The 26,611-nt window shown below is 36.5% G+C and overlaps 1 protein-coding gene across 6 annotated transcripts in view; it reads left to right on the forward strand.

Moving 5' to 3' along the window:
- mid2 (midline 2) overlaps positions 1-26,611 on the forward strand; it is a 178,197-nt gene that overhangs the window by 119,617 nt on the left and 31,969 nt on the right. For 4 of the 6 annotated variants that reach the window (XM_051127522.1, XM_051127521.1, XM_051127519.1 and 1 more), the window contains exons 3-5: positions 10,719-10,784; positions 13,789-13,884; positions 25,381-25,488. In XM_051127522.1, the coding sequence (XP_050983479.1) occupies positions 10,719-10,784; positions 13,789-13,884; positions 25,381-25,488 (270 nt within the window). The remainder of the gene's footprint in view (positions 1-10,718; positions 10,785-13,788; positions 13,885-25,380; positions 25,489-26,611) is intronic. The other 2 variants (XM_051127523.1, XM_051127524.1) reach the window with 1 other exon arrangement.

Below are 26,611 nucleotides of genomic sequence, written 5' to 3' on the forward strand. Positions count from 1 at the left end.
TTACAGCGTGCATACAGCAAATGGCAAAGAAGCCATTTTCTTCACCAAAGCAATGCAGAAATCATTTTTGATTACATAAAATTAAATATAATTATTACATGTGAAACGTAAAGGGATAGTTCACCCAAAAATGAAAATTCTGTCATTTACCTCTTGTCGTTCCAAACCTGTAAGAATCTCATTCATCTTCAGAACACAAATTAAGAATTTTTTAATGAAATCCAAGAGCTTTCTGACCCTCAGTAGACAGCAATGCAACCACCATGTCCAAGGCTCAGAATGGTAGTAAGAATATAACAATAAGCAATAAAATAGTCCATGTGAAAAGTAGTCCATTGTGAATAATATCTATAATCAACAAAAAATTGCACAACAGATGGCATGACAGAGCCATGATTGGTATGCTATTCAGGAAGTCACCTTACAGGTTGTTCAGAGATGGCATGTTTCCACACTGTTTCGAGCTGCGGTTACTTAGTGCCTCTTCTGGCTCAAGCATTTCTCAGTAGTATTTATTATAGACAAACATCTATTGGTTTGGATGTTCTGCAGAGGCATTCACGACTCCGCATCTGTCGTCATTATAGCCCGCTTGCGTTTTTAAAACCCAGATCACACAGTTCTGACAGAATATCTCATAAAGTGCTGCGTGGTACAAAGACTACCATCCAGGGTGTTTCAAAGGCCCATCAAAGGGATTTTTCACTCTTATGTAGCCAATTAGACACTGAGAACTGTAGTTTGGAGCGGTGATACAGTAGTTTCTGTGTCTGTTGCTGCTGTGAGACTACAGTCGTCCCTGTTGTGCATCTCAAATGCCCATCTCAGTCTCCTGCGGTTTGAGAACTAGGCCGTGTCTTTGCTGTGAACCCTTAAAGAAAGCAGCACTTGTCACTCTTGGCGTCAACACTCCTTTTTATCGGCCTTTGAAAACATGTTTACACTTCAGAGAAGTTTTGTCTGGGTGAAGTCATTCTGTATTCTACAGGCCACTGAGTATAGCCCACAACAGCAATGACCGCCTGAATTTCAAGCCACCTTCCAGTCCGGCTCAAGATTATAGTGTTGCTGAGGTCAGAGCTTCAGTGTGTTAGGGGCGGCCGCTGCTGAAATCTTTTTGTCAGGATTGCTGTGATGAATCAGAAGATGTCAGTGCTATTTTTTGTGCAGCGCTTTATTCATCTGCTATTGTGCCTTTTGAAATTGTTTTTTTTTCCTTGTGGGAGGCAGCAGCACACTGACTGCCAGAAGCAGATGTAGATATATGGATGGTCGTGCACAGATCTGTCTTGATTTACTGCGGTAATTTTGGAATGTTTTTCATATTAAGAAGAATGCTAGACTGTAATTGGTAAGGATGCAGTTTAGAGTAGATTTGCATTTTGTGAAATGCTTGCAAGATGTTGCGCGATAAAGAACAGTCGTAATTTATTATAAGACATCATCAAACTGGCAGATTTGCAGTGTCAAACATCCTATTAAATGCCTGTGTTGGAAAGCAGAAACATACTCATACAGTATATCGCAATTTTGTATGGTTTAATAACTGGAAAGAATAAAACGTCATCTGATCAGAGAGATTGAAAAAAAAATTGCATGTTTATTAGAGAGATTGAAAGAAGTAAATTTATTAATAAATGTCCTTTTTTAAGTCAATTTATGGTTTAATTTTAACTGAGAAATAAGCATTGTGTAATATAAATAATCACTAAATAGTATTTCTATTTTTGTTTATTATTATTATTATTATTAATACTATTATTATTTTAAAATATATTATTATTATTATTATTATTTTTAATTATTTTATTTTAAATAGTGTAAGCACTATATTTGCTTACTTGTAAAACTTACTGCGTAAATAATATAAAATGTATAAAGTTATAAAGCTTATAAAAACCAAAAATAAGCCAATAAATAATTGAGAAATAAGCATTGTAGTATTGAAATAATATTTTTATTTACTTTTTTATTGTATCTAAATTACTTATATGTGTATTAGAGATTTGTTTGCATATGTTAGGGACTGAAAGAAGTAAATTTATTTATAAATAACCTTGAGTCAGTGATGGTTTAATTTCAGATGAGAAATAAGCATTGTGGTCACAAAATAGTATTTATATTTTTGTTGTTTATTTTATATATATACATATATATATATATATATATATATATTATTATTATTAATTTATTATTTTATTTTATATAGTGTAATCGGTATATTTGAGTATTTATTTGTAAAGCTTATTGTCTAAATAATATAACATTTATATAGTTATAAAGCTTATAAAAACCTAAATAAATAAACTGAGAATAAGCATTGTAGTATCTAAATATTATTTATGTTTATTTTTTATTGTATGAAGAAGTAAAACGAGAAAAATGCATTGTAGTCACTAAATAGTGTTTCTGTTTTTATTGTTTATTATTAATATTATTTAAAAATTAATAATAATAATAATAATTATTATTATTATTATTTACATTTTTTTTTATTATTTATTTATGTTTTATTGTATTATATTATATTATTTTATTCTCTTTTTTTTGTTTTTATTTTACTTTATTTACTTTATTTTACTTTAGGGATTATTGTATAATTGCTATATTTGCTTGGTTGTTTGTAACGCTTATTGCCTAAATAATATAAAATTTATGAAATTATAAAATTATAAAGCCCAAAAGTAAAGTAAAATAAAATAAAATAAACAAAATAACACAGAAAATTAGCTGAAATTGATTCCAAAATATTTAAGTGGTGTCTAAGAGGACATAGAAGAAATATAAGTGATTTCAATACAGCTGTATCCACTGTCAAAATGCTGCTGTTCAGTTTGCCAACATTTGACACAATCCTGCTCTGTTCGTCGGCATCCTTGCTCTTTCTCAGCGGTCATAGGACAGCTAGAAAGATGGACAACATGTAGAAGATGAGGACAGAAGGTCTCTTGATGCAGGGCGACAGCGTGACTCACCCTTCATCCACAATTGAAGGTTTCAAATGGCAAGTCCCTGCACATGCCTCCCCATGTGCTCTGCCTGAAGAGAGGGAATTCATGTTTTCTCTTGCTTTGTGTTCGACTTATTTATCCGCATATTGCTAATCTATGGATTTATGGATTTCCAGTTGAGAAGGACACATTTGTTTTGAAACTTTCCCCTTGGCAGGTCCTACTCTGCAGAACTTACAAACGCGAAGCTCTCAAAGGGAGATGGATTATGGGAAGTGTCAGAAAAAAGTTCATGTTCAAAGTACTAATAAATGACGATCTCAAACTTGCCTGAACCGAACAAGTTCTAAGCTTCCCACAGCCATCATTCAAAGAGGTGCCAGACAAATTTCAATGTTTTTATACGAATATGGTGCGAAACTATACCGAGTTCAATTTGCATAGAAAGGAGGCGTGTTTTGTTCTGAAAAGAATGGAAATATTCAAGCCACTAGACTATTTCAGCTCTTTTAAACTGATTTGCGGGGTGGTTAGAGAATGCTTTGCCGTTTCAAGAGAGGGAAAGAGTGAATATATATGACAGAAATGCCACTCTCTGTGAGTTGAGAAGCACTCAAACCTTTTACCTCAGACCTAAAAGATACAATAGCAGTAAGTGTAGCTGAATTTGCCTAAAAGAGAACAAAAACAGATCTGCGTCGAGTGAGTTTCAATGAGAACTTAAATGAGAACAATTCATTTGGTTCATTCGCCGCCCCGCCAAATGATTTACGGCATCCGCGGTATCTCCAGGGTGTACGCCGTCGACTAAAACAACAAAACGCACAATAGCGGCAATTGTAGATTTGTTATTGTTCCCCGAGCACAGGCATAATTTATGGTGCCGAATGCACAACAGTGCTGTCTTTCTACATACCCACCCTCTTTCACCTTGAATTCATAACACCACTTTTCACAGCCTAATGAGAGTCTGGAGGCTGCGTTCAACATTCCTGGGTGGTGATATAAGTCGTGCACCTGTGCACACTTGTGTACGCTTTACCAATTTACAGCCTAATGTTTTGAGGTTGTGATATTTCAAACTGAAGAACGAGACAAGCCTGAACCCCAAGGCCAATCAAACCGCTCGATTCGTCACTAGCGAGCACGGCGTTCCCGAGAAAGTGAATCACCATGTTATTCGGATCCCGGGAAAATCTACAGCAGTTAATTGTGTTACACAAACGAAATGTAAAGCCGTTTAGCAGCCGTGCCACGTGAGTCAGTCTGTAGCGTTCCCATGCTTGTCCAAATTGATAGCACTTAACTCATTGGCAGATGAGCCAAGGCTTGTTTCTGCAAATTAATTTTCTGAATACGCCGTTTGTTACGCTGCCTGTCAAAGACGGATGTCAGGCTGAAAGTTGTCTTCAGCTTATGATTACAGGGAGCGCGCGGGGCTGGGTTCGGATAGGGTTCAAAGTCAAATGGAGGAGACAGTATCTTTCCGAAAGAGTCTCAGAAGTTTTGCAGCTATAAATAAACCCCAAGCTCAGTTTTGCATCTGAGACCTTTGGAGCCTCTCAAGAGTTTGGGCTTTTTGTGTAACAGCCAATGCTGTGCATTGTTTTCATGTAGTTTCATCAGCTTTGCATGTTTTTTTTTTACACTGTGACCTCTACTGGGATGACCTAGAGTTCGCTCCTGCTCCACATCGGCCATTAGCTGTGACCTCCATGTTCCTCTTTCATGCAAACGCCAATATCAGCCTCCCAGGCATGCAGTAAGAGGAGATAATGGCTTGACTAAAAAACTGTAAGCCTCTCTTTCTGGCGTTTTTCTGGCAAGTTTTAGGCAACGCGCTTTGCCTAAAAAAGGCTGGAATGCACTACATAACTTCTAAAATCTGAACAGATTTTAAACACTAGGCATCATACAGTTGCTGATTTTGTAAATGGTTACAGAGAAAATCTGGGCATTGCGCACTAAGCAACTGAGGATCACACACTACCAGACATTTAAGGTCTTCCGGCAGATGCATGACAAATGAAAACGGCTCAAAATAAACCTGTTTGATATCCTCACTGATGGAAAAATATCTGAGTCTGTGCCCATCTTACACTGCACCGATTTTCATTGAAATCTGTTAACTCAGGCTCCCCAAAATCAGCAGACTGGCTCTGACTTTCAGAAATTATCAGAGACTCTTCCAGACGACAAGTCTGGGCAAAATTTGTGTGGTGTATTCCAGCCTTATACAGCTTTTTGCGTTTAAACACTTGAAAGTGTGATTGACGAAATCTGCCAGTCCAGAATACTTGCAAAACATGTTTTGCATTTTAAAGGACACTTTGACAGTCTCAGTCACTTATTTCATTTGTCTAATGACATTGTCCAGCAGTGTATACATGTATCGTAGGGGAATTTTGTCTTTTCTTTTTCTTCATTCCAACCACACCCTAAATTATGTTTTTGATAACATTCTGTTCTGGAAATTACAATGATGGAATGATTATATGTAACTTTATATAATATTTGTTATTTTAAACTTTAAATACTATTTATATAATCTTTAAATTAAAATTGGGTAGTCTTTTTTGTATTCTGCGACTAATACATCTAAAAAACTAAATCTAGTATCATAAATAATACACACATGCATAAATACACACATTAAAGAATACACATATACAAACTTTACAACAATCACAATTTAGGATAATTTTTACATTTAATATTTCATTATTTAATATTTTGTCTGCTTGAAAAATAAGTACAGTAATTTTTTTGAGAAAAACACATTTGGAACACTTTCTTGTGGTGGAAATGACATAATAGCTGTATTTTTATTTTATTTAATCAATCTATCATCTATGTATCTATCTCTCTATCTATACATATTTATTTATTTATTTATATTTTTTTTTTACAAAGTTCAATATTTCCCACCTGTTTTTTTCAATAAGAGCTAAATACAGCAAGAACTGTAAAGAAGTTTTGCCCTCATTGTACACTTTTTCGGGCCCTTGTTTGACATATTTAATGAATATTCTTTAATCCTGCACAGCCTTGATTTTGTTTGCGTCAAATAAAATGTGATTAACAAACCTTGCTAATGTCTGTTGGTAGAAGCTGAAGTGTCCTTGTTGCCTCAGACTCTGACAAGCGGAGGCGTCTCTGTGTTGCTCAGAAGAAGCTCTGCTTTTGATTAAAATTAATTATTGTCTAACTGAGCAATTCCTTTCCTTTTAATGTCCTCAGTGGGTGTAATTAACTCAAACACATTTCTCTTAAGTTGTTTTGCATGAAGCACATTTCCCTCAAGGGATTCGTCTTCCCCATGAGAGCAAGCAATTCTTCTGACACTCGTCTCTTTAACCTTCAAGCCAGTTTGTGGAATTTAATGTCTTTACTGTCTGTGGACTTCAGGCTGTTAATCTGTTCCTGGTGGAATACGTAGATGGACACCTACCCCTGTCTTATTAGAGAATGTGAGGTCAGGGAAGTATGGAGTCGAAAGAAAGAAAGAAAGAAAGTATATGTGATTTTTTTTTTTTTTACTAAACTCACAACTGAGTTTATATCTCACATCCGAGAAGAGTAGAACTGCGAGATGTAAACAAGACTGAATTGTAAGACGTAAACTCTCAATTAGGACTTGATAGCTTGCTGTTGTGAGATAAAATTCTAGGAAAGTCACAATAACAAGTTATAATATCTGAGAAAAAAGTAAGAATTATGAGATGTTAACTTAAAATTCAGAGAAAAGAAGTCAGAATTGTAAGATGTTAACCCAGAATTCAAAGAAAAAAGTCAGAGTTGTGAGATGTTAGCTTAGAATTTCAAGAAAAAGTCAGAATTGTAAGATGTTAACTCAGAATTCCGAGAAAAAGGGAGAATTGTGAGATGTTAGCTCAGAATTCCAAGGAAAAGTCAGAATTGTGAGGTGTTAACTCAGAATTCCATGGAAAAAAAGTCAGAATCGCAAGGCATTAACTCAGAAATCTGAGAAAAAAGTCAGAATCGTGAGATGTTAACTCGGAATTTCAAGAAAAAAGTCAAAATTGTGAGAAAAAAGGAGAATTGTGAGATGTTAACTCAGAATTCCGAGAAGAAGGGAGAATTGTAAGATGCTAGCTCAGAATTCCAAGGAAAAGTCAGAATTGTAAGATGTTAACTCAGAATTCTGAAAAAAAGTGAGAATTGTGAGATGTTAGCTCAGAATTCTGAGAAGTCAGAATTGTAACATGTTAGTTCAGAATTCCAAGGAAAAGTCAGAATTGTGAGAAAGTTAACTCAGAATTCCAAGAAATAGTAGGAATTGTGAGATGTTAACTCAGAATTCCATTTAAAAAAAGTAAAAAATTGTGAAATGTTAACTCGGAACTCCATGAAAAAAAGTAAAAATTCATGAAATGTTCATTCTGAATTCTGAGAAATACTCAGAAACTGTGAGATGTTAGCTTGGAATTCTGAGAAAAAAGTGAGTTGTGAGATGTTAGCTCAGAATTCCAAGAAAAAAGTCAGAATTGTGAGACGTTAACTCAGAATTTCAGGAAAAAAAGTCAAAAATCGCGAGACGTTATTTCAGAATTATGAGAAAAAGTCAGAATTGTGAGATGTTCACTCAGAATCACGAGGAAAAACATCAGAATTGCGAGATGTTAATTAGAATTGCAAAAAAAAAGTCAGAATTCCAATGACCTTTTTAATGCCAAAAATAAGAGATTCTCATGAAAAAACACCTGAGTTGTCTGACCTCGACGATACATTTTCATTTGGATTAAAAGTATAGACATGCTAGACGGTTTGACTGGGTCAAGTCTTTAAACACAGCATTATGGGATTGATTTTTTTGTTTTTGATGGAGAGAAGGGGGCGTATTCAACTGCGTTAAAAGCTTAATGGCACTCCCCAGACAAGCCTCAAACAAGGGTAATGTAGACAGAATTAAATGACTCTGTCTAATTAATTAGAAGAGCGGAGGCTGGTAAGAAACAGCAGTGGCTTCTCATTAGACCGAGTTTGCGAGTCTCTGGAGAGTGCTGGTTTGGAATATTATCCGGCGCGAGCGACATTTCCCAGCAGGCTCTGGTTGCTGACACATGCACGCACTCAACCGCCCGTTGTTAGCGTGGTTGCTGTGTTTCCGCATTGTGTTCCCTCAAAAAAACACAAGAGGGAGAGGATCACAGAATAATTAAACACACCCACTTTGAAGTCTGTTTTCTCGCCTCAGGATGTAATTCTTTTTCAGGATTTGTTGTTGTTGTCGCTCTGACCCAGAACTTAATGGACGCGGCGCACGCCTATTAAAGCGTGTAACGCCTACGGTGTGAGCATCAAACGGCAACTTAGCAAATATCTTGTACATCTCGCCAGGGAACTCTGTATCTGGGATAATCTCTTATCTGATAACAAGGTCTAGTCAAACTGTGAATCATTTGGACTAGAGCTTTCCAACCAAGTTTGATTCATTTGATTCACTCAAGCTGTTATTTGATTCTTTTTGTGAATCGTTTGCTCCCAAAACGGAGCCTAGTCAGTCCTTCGTTTCATTCACTCTCACTCACTCATTGCTTTATTCCTGTCAGTCATGCCACAGTGTCAGTTGTGTACTGCAGCATTGCGCTCGTTACATATTAGATAGAGCAGAGTTTTTATGTGTTTCTGTCTCTCTCTCTTCTCTCTGCTCTTCCTCTTGCATGGCTGTGTCTGTCTTTGAAGTCTAGTGTCTGCTTTAATGAGTGTGTACTTCAGACTTGTTCAGCCCAAACCGCACTAGGTCTGCTGTCCTGAGGCCACTCCGCTCTCTCTCTCTCACCCTCTTCCTTTCCTTTCCTTTCCTTTCCTTTCCTTTCCTTTCCTTTCCTTTCCTTTCCTTTCCTTTCCCTTTCCCTTTTCTTTTTCCACTTTATATTTTCTTTTGTCTATTCCTTTGTTTTTATTATTATTATCTTTTGTCCCTTTCTTCCTTCAACCTTTCTTTTTCCTTCCCTTCCTTCTGTTTGTTCTTTCTTTCTTTTGTTCTTTTCTCCTCTTTTCATCGTTCCTTTTTTCCTTCCAACCTTCCCTACATCCTTTGTCCTGCCTTCGAATCCTTCCTTCATTTCTTTCTCTTTTTGTCTTTTTGCTTCCTTTTTTTGATTTACACCTATCCTTTCTTCCTGTTTTTCATTCTTCCCTTCCTTCCTTCCTTCCTTCTATTCTTTCTTTTCCCCTTCTTTCTTTCTTTCTGCCCTTCCTGCCTTCTGTGCTTCCGATTCTTTCTTTCCTTCTTTCTTTCTGTCCTTCTGATTCCTCGATGTAATCCTTTTTTCTTTCTTCCTTTATGCTTTTGTTCTTATTTCTCAGTTATTCCTTCATTCCTTCCTTTCTTCCATTCTTTCTTTCTTTCTTTCTTTTCACCCTTCCTTCCTTCATTCTGTCCTTCCCATTACTTCCTTCTTTTCTTCCTTCCTTCCTTCCTTCCTCCCTTTATACTTTTCTCATTTCACAGTTATTCCTTCATTCTTTCCTTTCTTCGATTTCTTTCTTTCTTTCTTGTTTGCTTGCTTGCTTTCATTACTTCCTTCCTTACTTCCAATTATTTACTTTTCTTTTATTTACTTTTATTTCTCCTTCCCTCTTTCTTCCTTCTTTCTTTCTGTCCTTCCTTCCTTCCTTCCTTCCTTAATTGCTTTTCCTCTTATTTCTCACTTTTATTCTTTCCTTCCTTCATCCTTCTATTTCTTTCTTTTGTTCATTTACTAATCTTTGCTTCCTTGTTTTCTTCCTTTGTTGTTTTTCTTTTTCTTTCTTTCTTTCTTTCTTTTTTTTCTTTCTTTCTTTCTTTCTTTCTTTTTTTTGTCTTCCATTTCTTTTTCTTTCATTTACTTCTATCTCTCCTTCCTTTTTTCTGTCTTCCTTCCTTCTTTCTGTCTGTCCTTCCTTTCCTTCCTCCCTAATTGCTTTTCACCTTATTTCTCATTTTTATTTTTTCCTTCCTTCATCCTTCCTTCTTTCCCTTATGCTTTTCTGTTTCTTTATTTTGTTTGTTTACTTATCTTTCTTTGTTTTTCTTTCTTTCTTTCTTTCCGTCCTTCCAATTTCTTTCTTCCTTCCTTCCTGCCTTCCTTCTTTTCTTCCTTTCTTCTTAGATCTCAGTTATTCTTTCCTTTATACTTTCCTCCTTATTTCTCACAGTTCCTTCATTCCTTCCTTTCTTCAATTCCTTCCTTTCTTCCATTTCTTTTTTTGTTTCTTTCTTTCTTTCTTTCCTTCTGTCCTTCCTTTCATTTCCTTCCTTCCTTCCTTCCTTCCTTCCTCTCGCTATCAATCATTCTCACACTCTCTCTCTCTCTCTCTCTCTCTCTCCCTCTCTCACTCAATTGGGCTCCAAGCTCGTTCACCCCCGGCAGCTTGTCTTCTGTCTCCTGGGAGGTGATACTTGGTTTTGATGTATAAATCATCCTCGACTGTTCAGTCTTTAATTAATGACCCCCATCTGTCCTCGCCGGGTGAGTTTGAATTTTAAAATGCTGACACGCCAAACAAGCGCCTCTGCGACTGCCTGACGCAACAAGCCCCCGAGTAAAGCAAGCTATCAGCGCACAGAGAATAGGCAGTCTGACATAGACACCCTCACCTGCTCCGAGGTGCTTCCAGCCCATTTACCCGGCAGAGCAAGAGAGATAAAGCACGAGAGAGGCTGAAAACCAGTCGTCGGACAGAGCAGGGGCATTAATACTTCCGTCCATCTGCGGGCCAGACCAGTAAGGCTCTGTGTGTATGTGTGTGTGTTCATAGGCTTTTCAAGTGAGCCCTGCCAGAGTTTCTGAAGCGGTTATGGAGGCATCAAAGACAAGCGCCGCGGTGAGTCACCGGCTGCCTTTTACAATCTATGTACTGGATGTGTGCAAGACAGCGTTTCAGGCCATAGAGGGGGGGTGCGGGAAGTGCAGGTGGACAGGGTCAGGCTGCATCACATATGCATGAATAGCCAACAACACAAAACAGAGAACATAAAGGCTCTGTTCTCGCTTTTGTTTGCCGATGTTGTCGATGTTGTTGTTCCCATCGTTCCTGCTTTTCAGTCCACCCGGGCTTCTTTTTTGTTTCCTCTCATGTCATTAATATCAGCTGTTCATCTCCGCGCCGTGCTCATGTCTTTCTCTTCTTTCTCCCGCTGTGCGGGTCATCACTTTGTACAGCTGCAGCATGGTGGGATGGCTCTCTTTGAGTTGTCACTACGATTTCCCTCTTTATCTTTCCAACTTGTGTTGTAGTGAAGCATGTGCGACTCTTTTAACTAATTACACAGTTCTCCGCCTCTCACCATTGTGATTCAACACCAATGAAATTCAACACCCTCATAAATCTTTTGTATGTAGTGTTAAACTCCATTACTCTACAATATTGGACGGTATGTCATCCCTTTTTCATGAGCTAAGCAAACATGAGCGGTCTCACGGTGACCCAAACTCACCCGTTCTGACCTCAAACCTCTTATTAAACTTTAATTGCTACAAACCTGTTTCTACAAAGTGTACACTAGAGCTCATGAATTAGGACACCCTCCCCCCCAGTGTGAAAGTCTCAGCCCAGCGCACAGTTTCTCGTTAGTGACGATTAGTGGTTGTGATGTGGAACTAATTTGCTGTTAGTTGCTTGTTTTGAATCTAATCCGTCTTTGTGGGATCTCTGTAGACTCTGTATCATTTATCCATGTGCACCTACACTAACATTATCATCTGCACGGTGTTTTTCCTTAATTTATGAAAAAGACAGAACAGGAGCAGTGGGAAAAAGAAGCTGCTGCCCTCAAATCCCTTGAAAGCAGATGTATTATGTGATACAGTTTTCAGTTCCAAATGTGGAAGCCTGTTTTCGAGCACTGCGTTTTGGAAGTTGATGTGTATGTATATTAAAGGGATAGTTCATCCAAAAATGAAATTTATGTCATTTATTCGTCTTCACGTTGTTCCAAACCTATAAACTGTTGTTTTTAAATGTTTTAATGGCATAAAATTCATACAGTGCACAGCATAAATTACTACACCCCCCCCTCTAAAACCTAACAAATTCATCAATTACTCTTTACGTAGAAGACATGTTAGGGTTCTTTTTATAATGTTCCAGCAAGCCTGCTTGATCAATTACCAAAGAAGAATGTCAAAATTCTTCAGGAAAATAATATTTTCTTATCAAAGTGATAAAATGTTGTGTTGCAAAAAATGAGTACACCCTCCTGAAAGGTACTAAATAAAACTAAAGAAGTGTAGGTTTAAGGCAAAGTTTGATCAACAGGTGAGTATATTGAACCAAAACTTTTAAAGACAAGTAATTTTCTGACAATTAAAAGTGTGATATAGCCTATTGAATCATACTCAGACTTAATGTTGGCAACAGTGGAACCACTTGGGAGAGAACTGCCAGGAGATTTATTTATTTATTGTGCAAATATAGCAGAAGTAATACCGACATTCAAAAACAATGGACTTGTGACAAGGCTTCTGAAATAATTAGATCTTCATTTTAAGTTTTCATTTAGTCATGAGTGAATTTTTGCTAGAAAAAGAGCAGGAGAAATACCAAGCAAGTGTCTCAGAACCAGCAAAAGCTCTAAAAAAAAAAGAGTGACACTTTATCTCACAGAGTACAATGCAGCCTGCAGAAGTGACAAGCATGATTGTTGTTACCACTAGAATTACCTACCGTAGCCAAAGCACAATAAACTCATTTAACCTCTTCCAAAGCCCATATTTACAAAATATAGACTTCTGGGAATCCATACTCTGGTCTCAAGAGACCAAGTCAATCATTTCGGATCCAAAAGCATCCAAAATGTTATGTTGTTGCTAGAGGAGGAGTACAGTGAGAAGTGCCTGGTTCCCACAGTGACGTTCAGTGGTATTAAAGCTCTTATACAGGGATGTATGAGTGCTGATGGTATGAGGGAGTTGTGCTTTATCAATGCTGTCACGAATTCACACACCACTGTGTGATGTAATATAAAAAAACTGAAACTGAAGATGCTACCCTCTCCTCATTCCCTGCATTGTAGGGCATTTTTAAACATGACAATGAAGATATTTATTCTCCCAAGGTGAAAATCCTTCAGAGGACATGTATTTCACCTAATCTTAATACTCTTGAGCAGCTGTAGAGGATTCTGTAGAGACGAGCTAAGCAAAACTCCCTATTAAAGACCAGCGCTTGGTTAAGGATGTCGTCCTCCAGGAGTTAAACAGGACAGATGTGGCATTTTGTCATGAACTTGTACACTTAGTGCCAAGAAGTGTCAGAGCAGTATACTTGAAGTTCTGGAGGACATACTAAGTACTAGAATATTGTACATTTGCTGAATTAAATCTAGGGTGTACTCATTTCTGCAGTCCTTCATTGAAACAATATTGGCTAATTTACTTATTTTACAGAAAATATTGGCATATATTTTCGTTTTTATTAGTTTTAATACATTTTAATTTTGCCATCTTTCCATGAATTATATTACTGATCATTAAGAAAATACATCTTTTATATTTATTCAGTGGGGGTGTACTCATTTATGCTCATTTATTCTAATTGGGTTGTTGTTGGATTGAAAACAGTTGTTTTCTATTTTAATATTTTTTAAATGTAATTGTGATGGCATTACTCCTCAGTGTCAAATGATCCTTCAGAAATTATTCTAATGTGCTGATTTGAAGCCCAGAAATTCTATATTGTTACTTTTGATTTGTTTAATGCCTCCTTGCTGAATAAAAAGTATTATTTTCTTTAAATGGAAAAATGAAAAAAGCTTCTGGCTGTTTCTGGCTGAAAGAGTGATTCATTTTTATTCTGTCTAAATGCCATGTCTCTGCCATTTCAACAGCAAACCTTGGAGAATAACTTAACCAATCTGGTGAAGAGGAACAGTGAGCTGGAGAACCAGATGGCCAAACTCATCCAGATTTGTCAACAGGTTGAGGTGAGTCCAGGCAAATTTATCATTATATTCTTCATCCTTCACATCACCATCATCATCATACTGCCTTGCATAGACTTTCAAATCAATATTCAGTTTTTTTTCCCTACATAAAGTGACAAAAGGTTTGTTTCCCTTTTGAGGTACGAATGTTTGTAAGAGGTTCAAAGCTACTTGAGGGAAAAAAGAATAATGTGTATTTGAGATTTCTGAATTGTATGTGATTGTTGCAGTTATATGGATGTATGTATGAATGATTATGCAATTGTGTGTCTGTTTTCCTCAAGTACCAGTGAGTGTTTTTTTAATTCACAGTCTGGTGTGTCTGTATAGGCAGCTTTTGTATGGCTTGTATTGACTCGAGTTCTGCACTTCCATTCATTTTCTGCTAAGCCAAAGGCTAGAAAAGCCTCTAAAAGTGTATCAATATGAATGCAAATTGGTAAATGTTTTTTTTGTAAATAAAAGAGACTATACATATATTCACTCAGTGAAATGCCCTCATGGTCAGTATAAGCGAAAGAGCATTAAATAGACATCATAATAGGTGTCTGAATCATGAAGTTTTCCTACTACACAGTTTAATAGAGTTGCTTGTCTAAGCAGAAAATTATTCAGTTGTATTTGTTACTATTTTCTGTGAGGATCCACTGTTTGTTAATATTACACTGTGGTTTATCATTAAACATTACTGTTAATGCAGTTGCTGGAAAAAGTGTTTTTAGGTTAACCTGGTTTCCTTTATATTTTTATCACAACTGCTTAAGCAAGTATTGCACACACAATGATACATTTACACGAACAGCGGAAAATGTATGTGAATTCCTAAGGTAATATCTTAGCTAAATTGGAAGTGCTGATCAGGGTTTGCTGTTCACAAGAAGTATTGTTTGATATGAACCATACCTCAAACAAAAGAGATATCTGAATGCTGAAGATTAAGAATTATTAACTTACTTGAAGCAGAAATATCTCTACACACTAGTCATCAATCTACAGTAAAGCTAATTGTCTATAAATGGAGAAAGTTGAGCAGTGAATGCTCAGTGATGTCAAGAAGAGTCATAGTGTCAGCTTAAAACTGTGAAAAATCTCTGGAATGTGCTAACATGTGGTAAGTTTCAGGGTTAATTGTTACATTGTTTACATACTTTTTCCGTAGAATTCTGTGAATGTTTACATGGCTCAAAAATGACATGAAAACACATCATTTGTTATTTAAGTGTGTTTTTCTATTGTCGACGATAATTATAATGTTACAAAGATTTCCATTACAATTAAATGCTGTGTTACTTTCCATTCATCAAAAATAAAAGAAAAAATGCATTGCTGTTTCCACAAAAAAATATTAAGCAGCATGATATTAAGCAAATGTTCTTTGAGCAGCAAATCAGCATATCAAAATGATTTCTGACCGATAATGTGACAATGAAGACTGAAGTAATGACGTGAAAATTTAGCTTTGCATCACAGGAATTAATTGTATTTGTAAATAAAATAGAAAACAGTTATTTTAAACTGTAATAATATATGTGACCCTGTACCACAAAACCATAAGAGCCAACAAAACATTGTATGGGTCAAAATTATCCAAACATCATTAGGATAATTATCATGGATTATATTCCATGAATGTGTTTTGTAAATTTTCTACCATAAATATATCAAAACTTATTTTTTATTAACTTAATTTGGACATCTTTAAAGGTGATTTGCTCAATATTTTGATTTCTTTGCACCCTCAAATTCTAGGTTGTCAAATTGTTGAATCTTCAAATATTGTCCTGTCCTAACAAACCATACGTCAATGGAAAGCTTATTTATTCAATAAATCTCAATTTTAAAAAAATGGACCCTTATGACTGGTTTTGTGGTCCAGGATCACATATTACAATATTACTTGCATTCACTGTATTATTAGGCAAAAAATACAGCCTTGGTGAGCATTTTAATTGATGTTACCACATGTTACATGTTCATATATTTGCAGCCGCAGCTTGGTAGTGATGTGACATATTTATGCACACATGATAAACAGTCCTTTTGAAAGTCAATTAGTAGCCTTTATCTTTAAATCAGAGCTTATTAAACGCGCGACAAACAAGGCACCAGGGATATATTTAGGCCTTTGCTTGATGTCACCTTGAACATCGGCTGAGCGAGTTGTTGTTACTCCAGATATGCCTCAAGATCCGCGCTAAGACATCAGGCACCAGGGAAATTCAAATGCGAGCGTCCTTTTTAATGACTCTGTCAGGATGGTTGTCCTTGCTGTTTGAGAAAAGAAAGCAGGTGACGAGGCATTGTTACTTCATTAGCTGAATCAGTCTTGTTGAACCCCGAGGGGACTGCATGCATAGCACGTCTCTAACCTCAGCTGAACCGCACATAAAAAACTTCTGCATACCACCGGCTGCTTTGAGCACTCAAAGAATGTAGCTCACACCTCGGCTGAGTGAGTTAGTGTGGTAGAGGCCATACGTTTTTAAGCATTTAAAAACAGCTTTCCGCAGTAAATCCCCAGCTATGTATATTATATAGAGTCGAACAACCTTGAGGTGATTTAAAATGGTTAAACCAAATCTAAAATACTGCAAATCAAGTATTAACTGCGTTCTATGGCATTTTCTCCTTCATTATTAACATCTAGATCAATTATTCAAGACTGACCGTTGTAAGAATGTTCACCGAACAGCTTGTCAGTCATAAGACGAACATCTCAAGAGTGTCATGTTTATTTGAAAGCCAAAGTAAATTATTGAGGACAAAATGAATGAGGTGTGATGATTTTAACTAAGGCGGCTTTCAGGGACACTGCAAATTAAATGTCTTTGTGATGAAATGCTGAAGGTTTGAGTGAAAATCAGTCAGCTGTGAACTTTGGTCTTCCACTGTATGTATGTATTAAACTGGCACAAACAGGAAATGTGCATCAGGTTTTATTCTCAAGCAGCCAGTTAAATTATAGTATTTTGCTTTTCAAACTTGTGATCATGATAAAGTGCATTTAAGTACTTGAAGGAAGGTTGCAGATTCAGTGTACAGTTCAGTTCAGTTCTGTCAACACTGTAAAAAGAGTGATTTATTTAGCTCAAATTGTGAACATTTTGTAATAGAATGGTTTATGTGAATGAAACAAAATAAAGCTTTAAAGCTTAGTGCAGTTTTTTTATTTAGTCTTAGTCTTTTAAATTTGTCTTAGTCCTGTGTCAAAGGTACATTTTAGTGTAGTTTTAATGAAATCTTAATCGCATTTTTGTCATGCTGTATAATGGTTGCTGATAAAAAATTGATTGTTGTCATTTTTTAAAAAAAATATTTGTACATTTCAGGTATTTCACTTTCACCAATAAGCACAAATCAATAGAATGTAGACGTATACACATGGGATGGTTGCCAGATTGCGAAAAAAAAAACACCAGGCAAAAAATGTATCCTTTTACCAGAGAAGCTCTGATATGGGGATTTGAAGTCTTCATATCTGGCAACCGCTCTCATGAAAGCTTGCGTAGAAGAGGCACGTACAGCAGTTGACAATAATATTTTGTCTCTTTCTTTTTTTGATGAAATTAAAAATTTGTAGCTTTTAAAGTATTTTGTAAAATACGTTTTAGTCTCATCTTTTATTGCCACCGATATTGCATGTTGATGAAGTTACAGTTTATCGTTTTATTGTCCTTATTGTCATCTCATCATCGTCAACGAGCATTTTTCATCATAGTTTTTGTTAACGAAATAACACTACTTGAAAGAAGTCATACAAGTGAGGTAAAAGTTTTGTTTATGGCTTTAAACCATCTGTATTGCTGGCATGGTGTGCATCCATTGTAAGTGCATTGTTGTGGCCAAACTGAGACCCAAAAAAGGGAAGAATCAGAATGATCTTCTATGGTGCTTAAAGGGGTCAATGGATTCAAAGTTCACTTTTACATGTTGTTTAAACATTAATTTGTGTTGGCAGTGTATGTACAAATCTACCCTATAATGATAAAAATCCATGCAGTGGGTTTTAATTAAGCTTTCAAATCGAGCCATTCTCAAATGCCTGTCGGTGTGGCGTCACACTGACAGAGGCCGCTCCCACGATAGTTGATTGACATGAGCGTCTTACCTCAGATCAGCTGTAACAGTCTGACCTCCTTTGTTTCGATGCCAGAGCAGGGATGTAAGTTAGACAAGAATATCCCGATTGAGAGATTAAGGTGTTGTGTTGCTGGATGTAATAATGAACATAGTGGTCGTCATTTACTCCCGACATCTGAGCCACTGAAGATGCAGTGGATTACATTTGTTTGTGAAGGGAATGCACCTCCCAATCTACATAAATGCGTCTATGTTCGCGCGAATCATTCGTGATCCAGCTTCACCTACAGCAGAAGTGAGTGTAAGGGTTTTTTTATGAATCTCTGCAATCACCTTTCCTAAACCGTGCTAGTTAGCAAGTTTAGCAGCTAAACACGGCTAAATGTGACTAAAGTAAACAGGCTCGTCACTCCACAGAGAGAAGAGAGGGGCGGGGCGAGCAGAGCTCATTTGCATTTAAAGGAACAATCCGTCAGAATGGGATGATTTTTGCAGAGCTCATTTTGACAAAGTAAAAAGGGTGTTGTTTTACACAATCACTGAGAATTTTTAACTAAAGTATATTATAGACTTTTCATTAAGACCCTAAAGAATCATATCAACTTGTGGAAAATGGGCATCCGATGACCCCTTTAACATTATACCTCAGATGCTGTCCCTAGAACATGAATGTGCTGTAATTTGGCCATCTTAGCCAATCAGAAGGCTTTGAGGTGCTGTGAGTCTTTTTACAGGACAGCCCATATATGGGAGTTAGGCTGGATTAGTCTGGTTTTTGATGTGGTTCATTTAAGTTAAGCAGCATATATTTAGCTTCATAAACCAACCTGAACTCATGACAAAAACGTACCTGTGTGAACTTTTTTGCGCTAAATATGTACTAATGAGTACATATCACTGTAGTTTCCAAGAGAAGTGTCCACTGAGTGGCACTAAAAAATGTTAGTTTTATTCCCCGGAATAGATGAACGTACATATGGTACGTTTTATGCGCCGTTGGTTTTGACATTTCAGATCTGATTGAAATGTCCGTTGAGTGGCGCTGTAACTCTAATGCTCTGTGACGTTTTAAAATAACTTACCATCTGCACTACACCTAAACCTACCCGATAGTATTAACAAAAGCGAATGTGATGTAAAATGTAATCGAAAGCATGCCATTTTAGCTTGTGTTTCGATCTCTCATCTTTCAGCTCTTTTATCAAGAGTCATGTTTTTGACAGGATTCGTACCCAGGGATTCCACATCCTAAGTCCAATTCCGTGCTGGCTGATCTACTGAACAAGCTTGCTATGTCCGGAAAGGGAAACTTATGAAGCTGTAATCAAAACTGCGTTCGAAAAACAAAAACAGAAATTTTACCGCCTCTAGTATTAATTTCTGTTGGAAACTGCAGTGATATGTACTTATTTGTACATACTTTGTGTCTTGTGAAAAAGTTCCCACAGGTACGTTTTCGTCATGAGGTCAGGTAGTCATAAACAGTTGTCAGTTGTTAATGTGTAATGCAAATGCATTGAGAACACTAAGATGATAAAATTTGATTTCCTATCATTAATATTCTCCTTCCTCCATGCTATATAGTTGGGTGTGACCCATTAAGATGTCGGTCCACGAGTGCATCATCTGGAATGCATCACTTTCTATTTTAGGGTCACATCTGCAAAAGTCTGAAAAACATCTCACATGCTCTGTTGGGAAGCATCTGCTTGAATATCATTCTATCATTCAACAATGAATGAATTCAATATATTGCTAACGCAACCTCTTAACAAATGATATCTTCCAGATGAAAATAGAGCCTATGGCATTCGCGTAGCATCAGACAAACATCTGCCGAGATGTTTACAGGGGTCTTTGTAAGCGTTATGTGAAAAATAGTGTCTATGGTGAAGTTTTCGATGGATTCCATTAGACAAAAGTGTCAGCGCTAACAGTGAACAGTGAAGGAAATGTCCTGAGAGAGTCCGTGTATAAATAACTCATGAGTGATGCTGTCAAGGGACCGAAGGTGTCTGGGGAACTTTGCACTTTCAGTTGGGAATTTCCATTTTTACCTTAGCTGATTTGAAGCCTGTAGTCCATCACTGCCTTCTTTGACATTCCAGGTTTCCTCTCTGGGCCGCTGTGGGTTATTAGCCCTGTGGTGCAAAGGGCCGCTTTGTTGTGTTGCTGTTCCACCGAGTGGACATGTGTGCAGCAATGTGGTGAGGGCCGCCACGCTGTGATGCATATGCCTCTCCCTCATCCATTTTTAACAGGGCCACTTGGACTCTCCGGCGACGAGGCAGGCCCCATAGGAGCGCCTTGTACAGCCGTGCACTTAGAGCACTCAGACCTGCCCCATCTGTCAGCATACGGCCAAGATACACAGTAATCAGAGCTGCCACAAAAACAGACCTCTGCTCAGTGGCATCTGTTCAGCAGCACTTAGATTGTTTATGTACCCAAAGTGAACCACTGGAGCTCATTAACGACCTTTTTATAGCGGCCAGTGTCTTTCCCGCCCTGTGGATTAGCAGATTAAAGATGTGGCAATATGAAGAGATAAAGGTCAGGAACTGATGAGCCTTGTCAATAATGAGTCTTGTCGCAGTCATTACATGCAGCGCACACAAGCATCTGGACTTAATCCGAAAAATAAATTGCTGAAGTATGTGCAGACATTTTAAAGTCTTTTTTCGATTAAATGTGGCATTTTTTTCTTTTTTTGCCTCAAAACCTGTGTTGGTGCAATTAGACATGGCAAAAAAGTATTCTTGATCAGCATTTTGTCTTGTTTTCTTAGTGTCTAACACAGTTTCGCTTCTTAAATAAATCTCAGAGTACCGACTTTGAGATATTTTTACTGGAAAACAAGACAAAAGTAGTGTTGATTTTTTTCTTTTTAAATAAAAAATTTTTTGGTTTGGGTTTTTTCAAGTAATTTATTGCAATTTTTTAAATCTTTTCAATTTAAGTCATTTATTTTGTAACTTTTTTTTTTCATTTTATAATTGTTTTCTTAATATTTTTAAACTTTTTAAACTTTTTTTTTTACCTTAAAATTTATATTATATAATTACAGTACTTAATATAATTAAATACATTATATATATATTTTTTATTGCCCTTGTAAAAAAGTAATAGATTTAAAATGCATTTATTTTATACTAAGTACAGTTCAAGTATATTAATTTTCCTTGAGACTTACAGATATAATTAAATTAAACTAATTAAATTAAACTGTAATTAAACTTTATTTAGAGTACTACTTGGAGCACAATGCACATTTCTTAACATTAAGCCTAAAATATGTTTTAATGTCACTGTTGACGAGGATTGTATGATCTTTAAGTAATATCAGACTATAAAAGCAAAATATTTAAAGTGTACCCAAAGTATACTTGCAATAGTTCCACTGTAGCACAATCAGATATACTTAAGTATATCTTTAGTTGGACTTAAGCACTACCTCCGTACAGTAGTAAGTACAAAATTAGTTTTTCCAAATTAGCAGACTTTAAATATACCAGTTCAGTATACTAAAAGTATGATTGCAAGGTATTTTTATTAAGTTCATAATATGTAAATGTATTTTTGGTATACTTAGTATGAAATAAATTTATTTTAAAGTATTAAAATTTAAAATTATTAACATGAAAGATTATTACAGTCCATCTTATCATTTTTAGCTTTCTTTATCCGTACTTGGATGTACAACTTTCCAAACGATCATTATATTTCAATACGTTTCTTTTGCTGCATTTTAAGCACTGGTTTTCCTTTAGGAAATGCAAGTCTAGTTTATAACGTGGCCTATGGTGCACAACGTCGCAAAGGCACTAAGTTACATTGCAAAATGATCCCTATGGAGCAAGCTAGAGAGCTAAACTACATTTACACTGAATTACTTTTATGCATTGAAAATGTAGTTTTGAATACCCTGGATTGCTCCCTCAAGACTATTTTGCAATCTAACATTTTCCCATGTAACAACTACTTAACATTTCAGTTACCAGTCTTAAAGTTTTTAATAAAATCTGTGTTAAACTCCTTTAATGATTCAGCATAAGTGTCAGTAAGGAAGTGCAGACTAAATCACCTGTTCATTTTTTTCTACTTCAGTGCAAGATCCAATCCACAGTGACGCAGAATTGTAGATCTTTCCTGAGTGTCCAATAAACATTAATCCAATCCAGGACAGTCTAAATACGCAGACAAAACGTCTGTGAGCAGCACTACACTTTAAAGGTGTCAGCATGAATCTGGCGAGGGCCAGGCGACTCAGCCTTCGGGGTCTTTGCTGACTTACAGCAGACCGGTAGGGTACAGGCGCCACAGTAAAGTGGGGTCACACATCACATTCATACCAACCTCAGAAGAGTCCTTTATAGTCTCAAGAAAAGCTACAGGAAGGTATTTAATCCCTAGTGGAGGGATGATGTGTTAAGAGGTTTGATAAGGAACATATCAACAGCAGGAGTCGTCCTTCGCTGCACACGTCCACTGAGCCACAGCGCTCTGAGATGGTGGCAGATAGAGAGAGAGAAGTTTGCTTTGCTTCAGAATAGCCATATGTGTCCACTGGCTCATTTTTTTTTATTCTGCTCTCTAGGGTAGCTGAGTGATAGGATTGCTCTGGGCATTATGGGGTTGACAGCAAATCATCAAAAAGATAATAAATGCTCAGCTTTGTGTGAAATGACACAATTTGGCTGGGTTAACAAAATTGATTATAATGATGCGCAAGCTCATGAACATACGTGCCTTTATATACATTCCTGCACCACGGTATTACGTACCTTACTGCAGGTTTTGCAGCAAGTGAAATGCCCAAAGAGTGGTGCTAAAACACACGTTCAATATGTGATCGTGGCACATTTTTATTACATTGGTACAAGCACGTATTGCTGCATTTTTATTATGCTGCTTGAGGTACGTATTGCGGCTGTTCAGAATTCAAATATCCAGGTAGTAATCCACCAAACCCAACCCTAAATCTATCTGATAATGTAAACAAATGCAAAAGTGTTATAAAAACGCATTTGTTGTTGCATCCATCCTTCGTCATGACTGCATGTAAAGCTGTATATGTGACAACAACGTTCAAAAGTTTCATCAGTTCATCAGTTTTCAAATTGTGCTGGATGTTAAAAGTGTTTTGAAGTCATAACATAATATTCTGCAAGTAATTGTGTAAATATTAGGCTTTGATAATCAAAACTCTGTACTTTTAAATCATACTGTATCAGAGTTATCAGAGTTTTACTGCCTCTAGAGTTCATTTCAACTGGAAACTGCATTGATTCGTACATATAGGTACGTTTTTTCAATTTTGCAGAAATGTATATAGAGGCACGTATTTCCAGTGATCCTGTATTGATATAAATGATTGCAATTTTAACTGTAAAAACTGTGAAAATGCTACTTTAAAAAAGTGAATTGGTTAACAGTATGTTCTCCTATACTATATGGAATGAAAAATTTAAATAGATCTAATTTCATGTAACTTTACAGTAAAGTACTGTTAAATCTACAGTTTTTGAAAGTGAAACAGAACAAGTCTAAACAAAGCTAAACTGACATTCCCAGATTTCTCATTTATTTTGTTTTTTATGTTTTTTTTTTCTTACTTTTCAGTTATATAGGGTTTTATGTTGCTTCTTATGTTGTTAAATTAATGTTTACTGCATTATTTCAGTGTCGTGTTACCATATGTGTTTGACACCAAACTAGGGTGACCACCTGGCAATTGATCTGTTGCGGGACAATGCTGGACACTTGAGATTTGCTGTGTAAATACTGATTACATTCATTGTCATGTGAGCTGATTTATGTTTCTGAGCGCGCACATGCAAATGAGAGAAAGTGCGTATTTTTTATTGCAAGTTAAAAGAATCCACCTGCAAGAGAAGAGATTCGTGCTTGCACATTTTGATGCGCTCCCATATTACAGTGATGTGCTGTCGACATTTGTCATTAAAATAACGCTATAGAAAACCGCATCAAACAAACTATTAAAATAAAAAGAAAGTCGCGTCTGAAAGCTTCCTCGATTTTTTTATTTTTTTTTTTTAATTGGTTAAAACGAATGGAGAATATCATAGTTTTTTCCGTTTGTGCTCGACTATTTCCGTCAGTGGTGCTAGATGAGGTCTGCAAATCCTTTAAATAAAAAGCTTTCTTTAAAAGGCAAAAGAACGCATGGACGTTTTATTAATATGATAATTAAATTCCTGATGATAATGCAGGACATTTCCTTAATATGAGACGTGCGGGACAAGGGGTGAAAATGCTGTGCGGTACAACGCAAAGCGGGACAGGTGGTCATCCTACACCAAACACCTTGTATATATATATTAATATTTATTTACCTCGGCTCATAGAAAAGCTACTTGTGATTAACTTTGATTCATGGTGTGACTTTCTCATTACTACCTATGTTTTTAAAGGGACAGTTCACCTAAAAAAAGAAAATTTGCTGAAAATGTACTCACCCGAGGCTCAGACAATCAAAGGTGTAGATGAGTTTGTTTTTTCATTGGAAAACAAATTTGGAGAAATTTATAGCATTGCATTACTTCACCAATGGATCCTCTGCAGTGAATGGGTGGCATTGAGTGAACTAATCCTTTTCACTCAAAAATGAAAATTTGAGTGTTTTTTTTTTTAAGATTTATTTGTTTTTTTACTGTAAATTTAAATTCAAGCTCTTAAGTTTAAAATGTTGGTGGCATATTTTTACAGTAACGATTTGGCAACCACAGCTACCAATTTATTTATCATAAATTTTTTCAGTGTCAGTATGATTCATTTATTGACTTTGCATTGAAAGCAATCATAGACTATACTAAAGACATCTGCATTCACTCTTTATTTTATAGACATCCCCAAAATAGGTTTAATCCTTAGGGTTTGTCTGGTATTGAGCGGGTTTCTTCCGTGCGAGTGGATACCGCTTGACAACAAAAGTTGCCTAGCTGAAATCCAATAAAATTGGGTTTGTGCTGTCCTTGGCTCCTGTGCTTTCTTAATGAGATTGAACCCTTGACAGTATCTAAACGAGGTGAGCATTAATTGTCTGTTTATTTAAATGCATGACTGTTAGCGCCTGTGTGCTTGATTAACAGCTTAAGTGGATCTGTCTTGAATAATAAGCTTTATGCAGAGTTCGGATAGTAAGCTGGATCCTATGTGAGCGGTACGGGAATCTTTGATGGGAAATCACAACTTTGTTTAATTACAAGGATGATCTGAGGGAGGAATTGATGTGTGTTTCTGCTTTTTAATGATATGGTCCGCATCGCTCCAGACAGGACGTGATGTTGAGATTCTCATGGCTTTTGCATGAACTGAAGCAGTAACTTCATCATCCCAGCAGACTGATTAAGTGCCATTGTATTTCTTTATGAAACTCTTTGCTCTTATCTGCAGGTGAACACAGCCATGCATGAAGCCAAGCTGGTGGAGGAGTGTGATGAATTGGTGGAGATAATTCGCCAGAGGAAACAGGTCATTGCTGTCAAGATCAAAGAGTCCAAGGTACAGTTTCTCTCTATTTGCACCACCGAAACAGATTAGGATGGCCCGAATTGTAATTTAACTCAGACTCGTATCAAGCACTTGAGACGCATTTAGGAAGGTTTTCGATTTGCTTTTCAATTTATAAACTCTTTAAAGTTATGAGCATAATATCAAGGAGGAAGTTAAAACTTTTTAGCTTCTTTCATTTTCACTTGAAAAATGGAAATTTCATCATTTGCTCACCCTCATGTCATCTAGATTTGTGTGCGTGTCCATACAATGAATGGCAATGGGGCTCAGTGTTGTTTTAGACCCTGCTAACATTCATTATACGGACAAAAACAGTTGAAACAATTGTCCAAACATCTTATTTTGTGTACTATATAATAATCTAAATATTAATTAAAGACTTTTCATTTTTGGTGAACTGTTCCTTTAAGATGCACACAGATTTTCAGTTCTTCACTCACTTAGAGAAACCTATTTGAATTTGATTCTTGACAGTATGTCACAAGGCGCACAAATACAGAGCTGGCGTTTCTAACACATCTTTCAGATCATGTCACTACCCCTGTTACAGCAAGAGAGAGACTGTCAGGGTCTGTTGGACCCTACGCTGTGCGGAGAGATAGGTGATGTGTCGCCTCATGACAAGATAGAGAATAGGCTGGGCAAATCGCAGCATTTTTTCCTTTTGTGAATTAAAAACTCCCATATTTAATCTCTTCTGAGTGAATGTTGAGGTTAAGCTGGTGCAGATGATTAATAATGTGGCTGTGAGGACGTCAAATGGGGCTTTAGAGATCTTGTCAGGTCAAAGTGTGGTTGTCTAGGGTAAGGGTGCAGTGAAGTGAAGAGATATTACTTGAACAAAATTGGTGAAAGTATGACAGGAAGCTTGGCTGGTTGAAGCGGACTTTGGCAATTGGGCTTTATTTAACAAGCTTCCCTTGTGTAACAGAAACAGGGCCTTGATAATCTTCAGCGGCACAAACACGGCACACTGGACGGCATTCTTCTCCTCTGGGAAGGAATAGACACTCACTAATATGATTAATGCTAAAAACGCTTCAAGTGTAAAATAAAAATAAATGGAAGTGTTGAAATGTTTATTTGCATTATAAAGAAAAGGGGGATTTTT

Source organism: Labeo rohita, chromosome 14, assembly GCF_022985175.1.
Source record: "Labeo rohita strain BAU-BD-2019 chromosome 14, IGBB_LRoh.1.0, whole genome shotgun sequence".
NCBI lineage: Eukaryota > Metazoa > Chordata > Actinopteri > Cypriniformes > Cyprinidae > Labeo > Labeo rohita.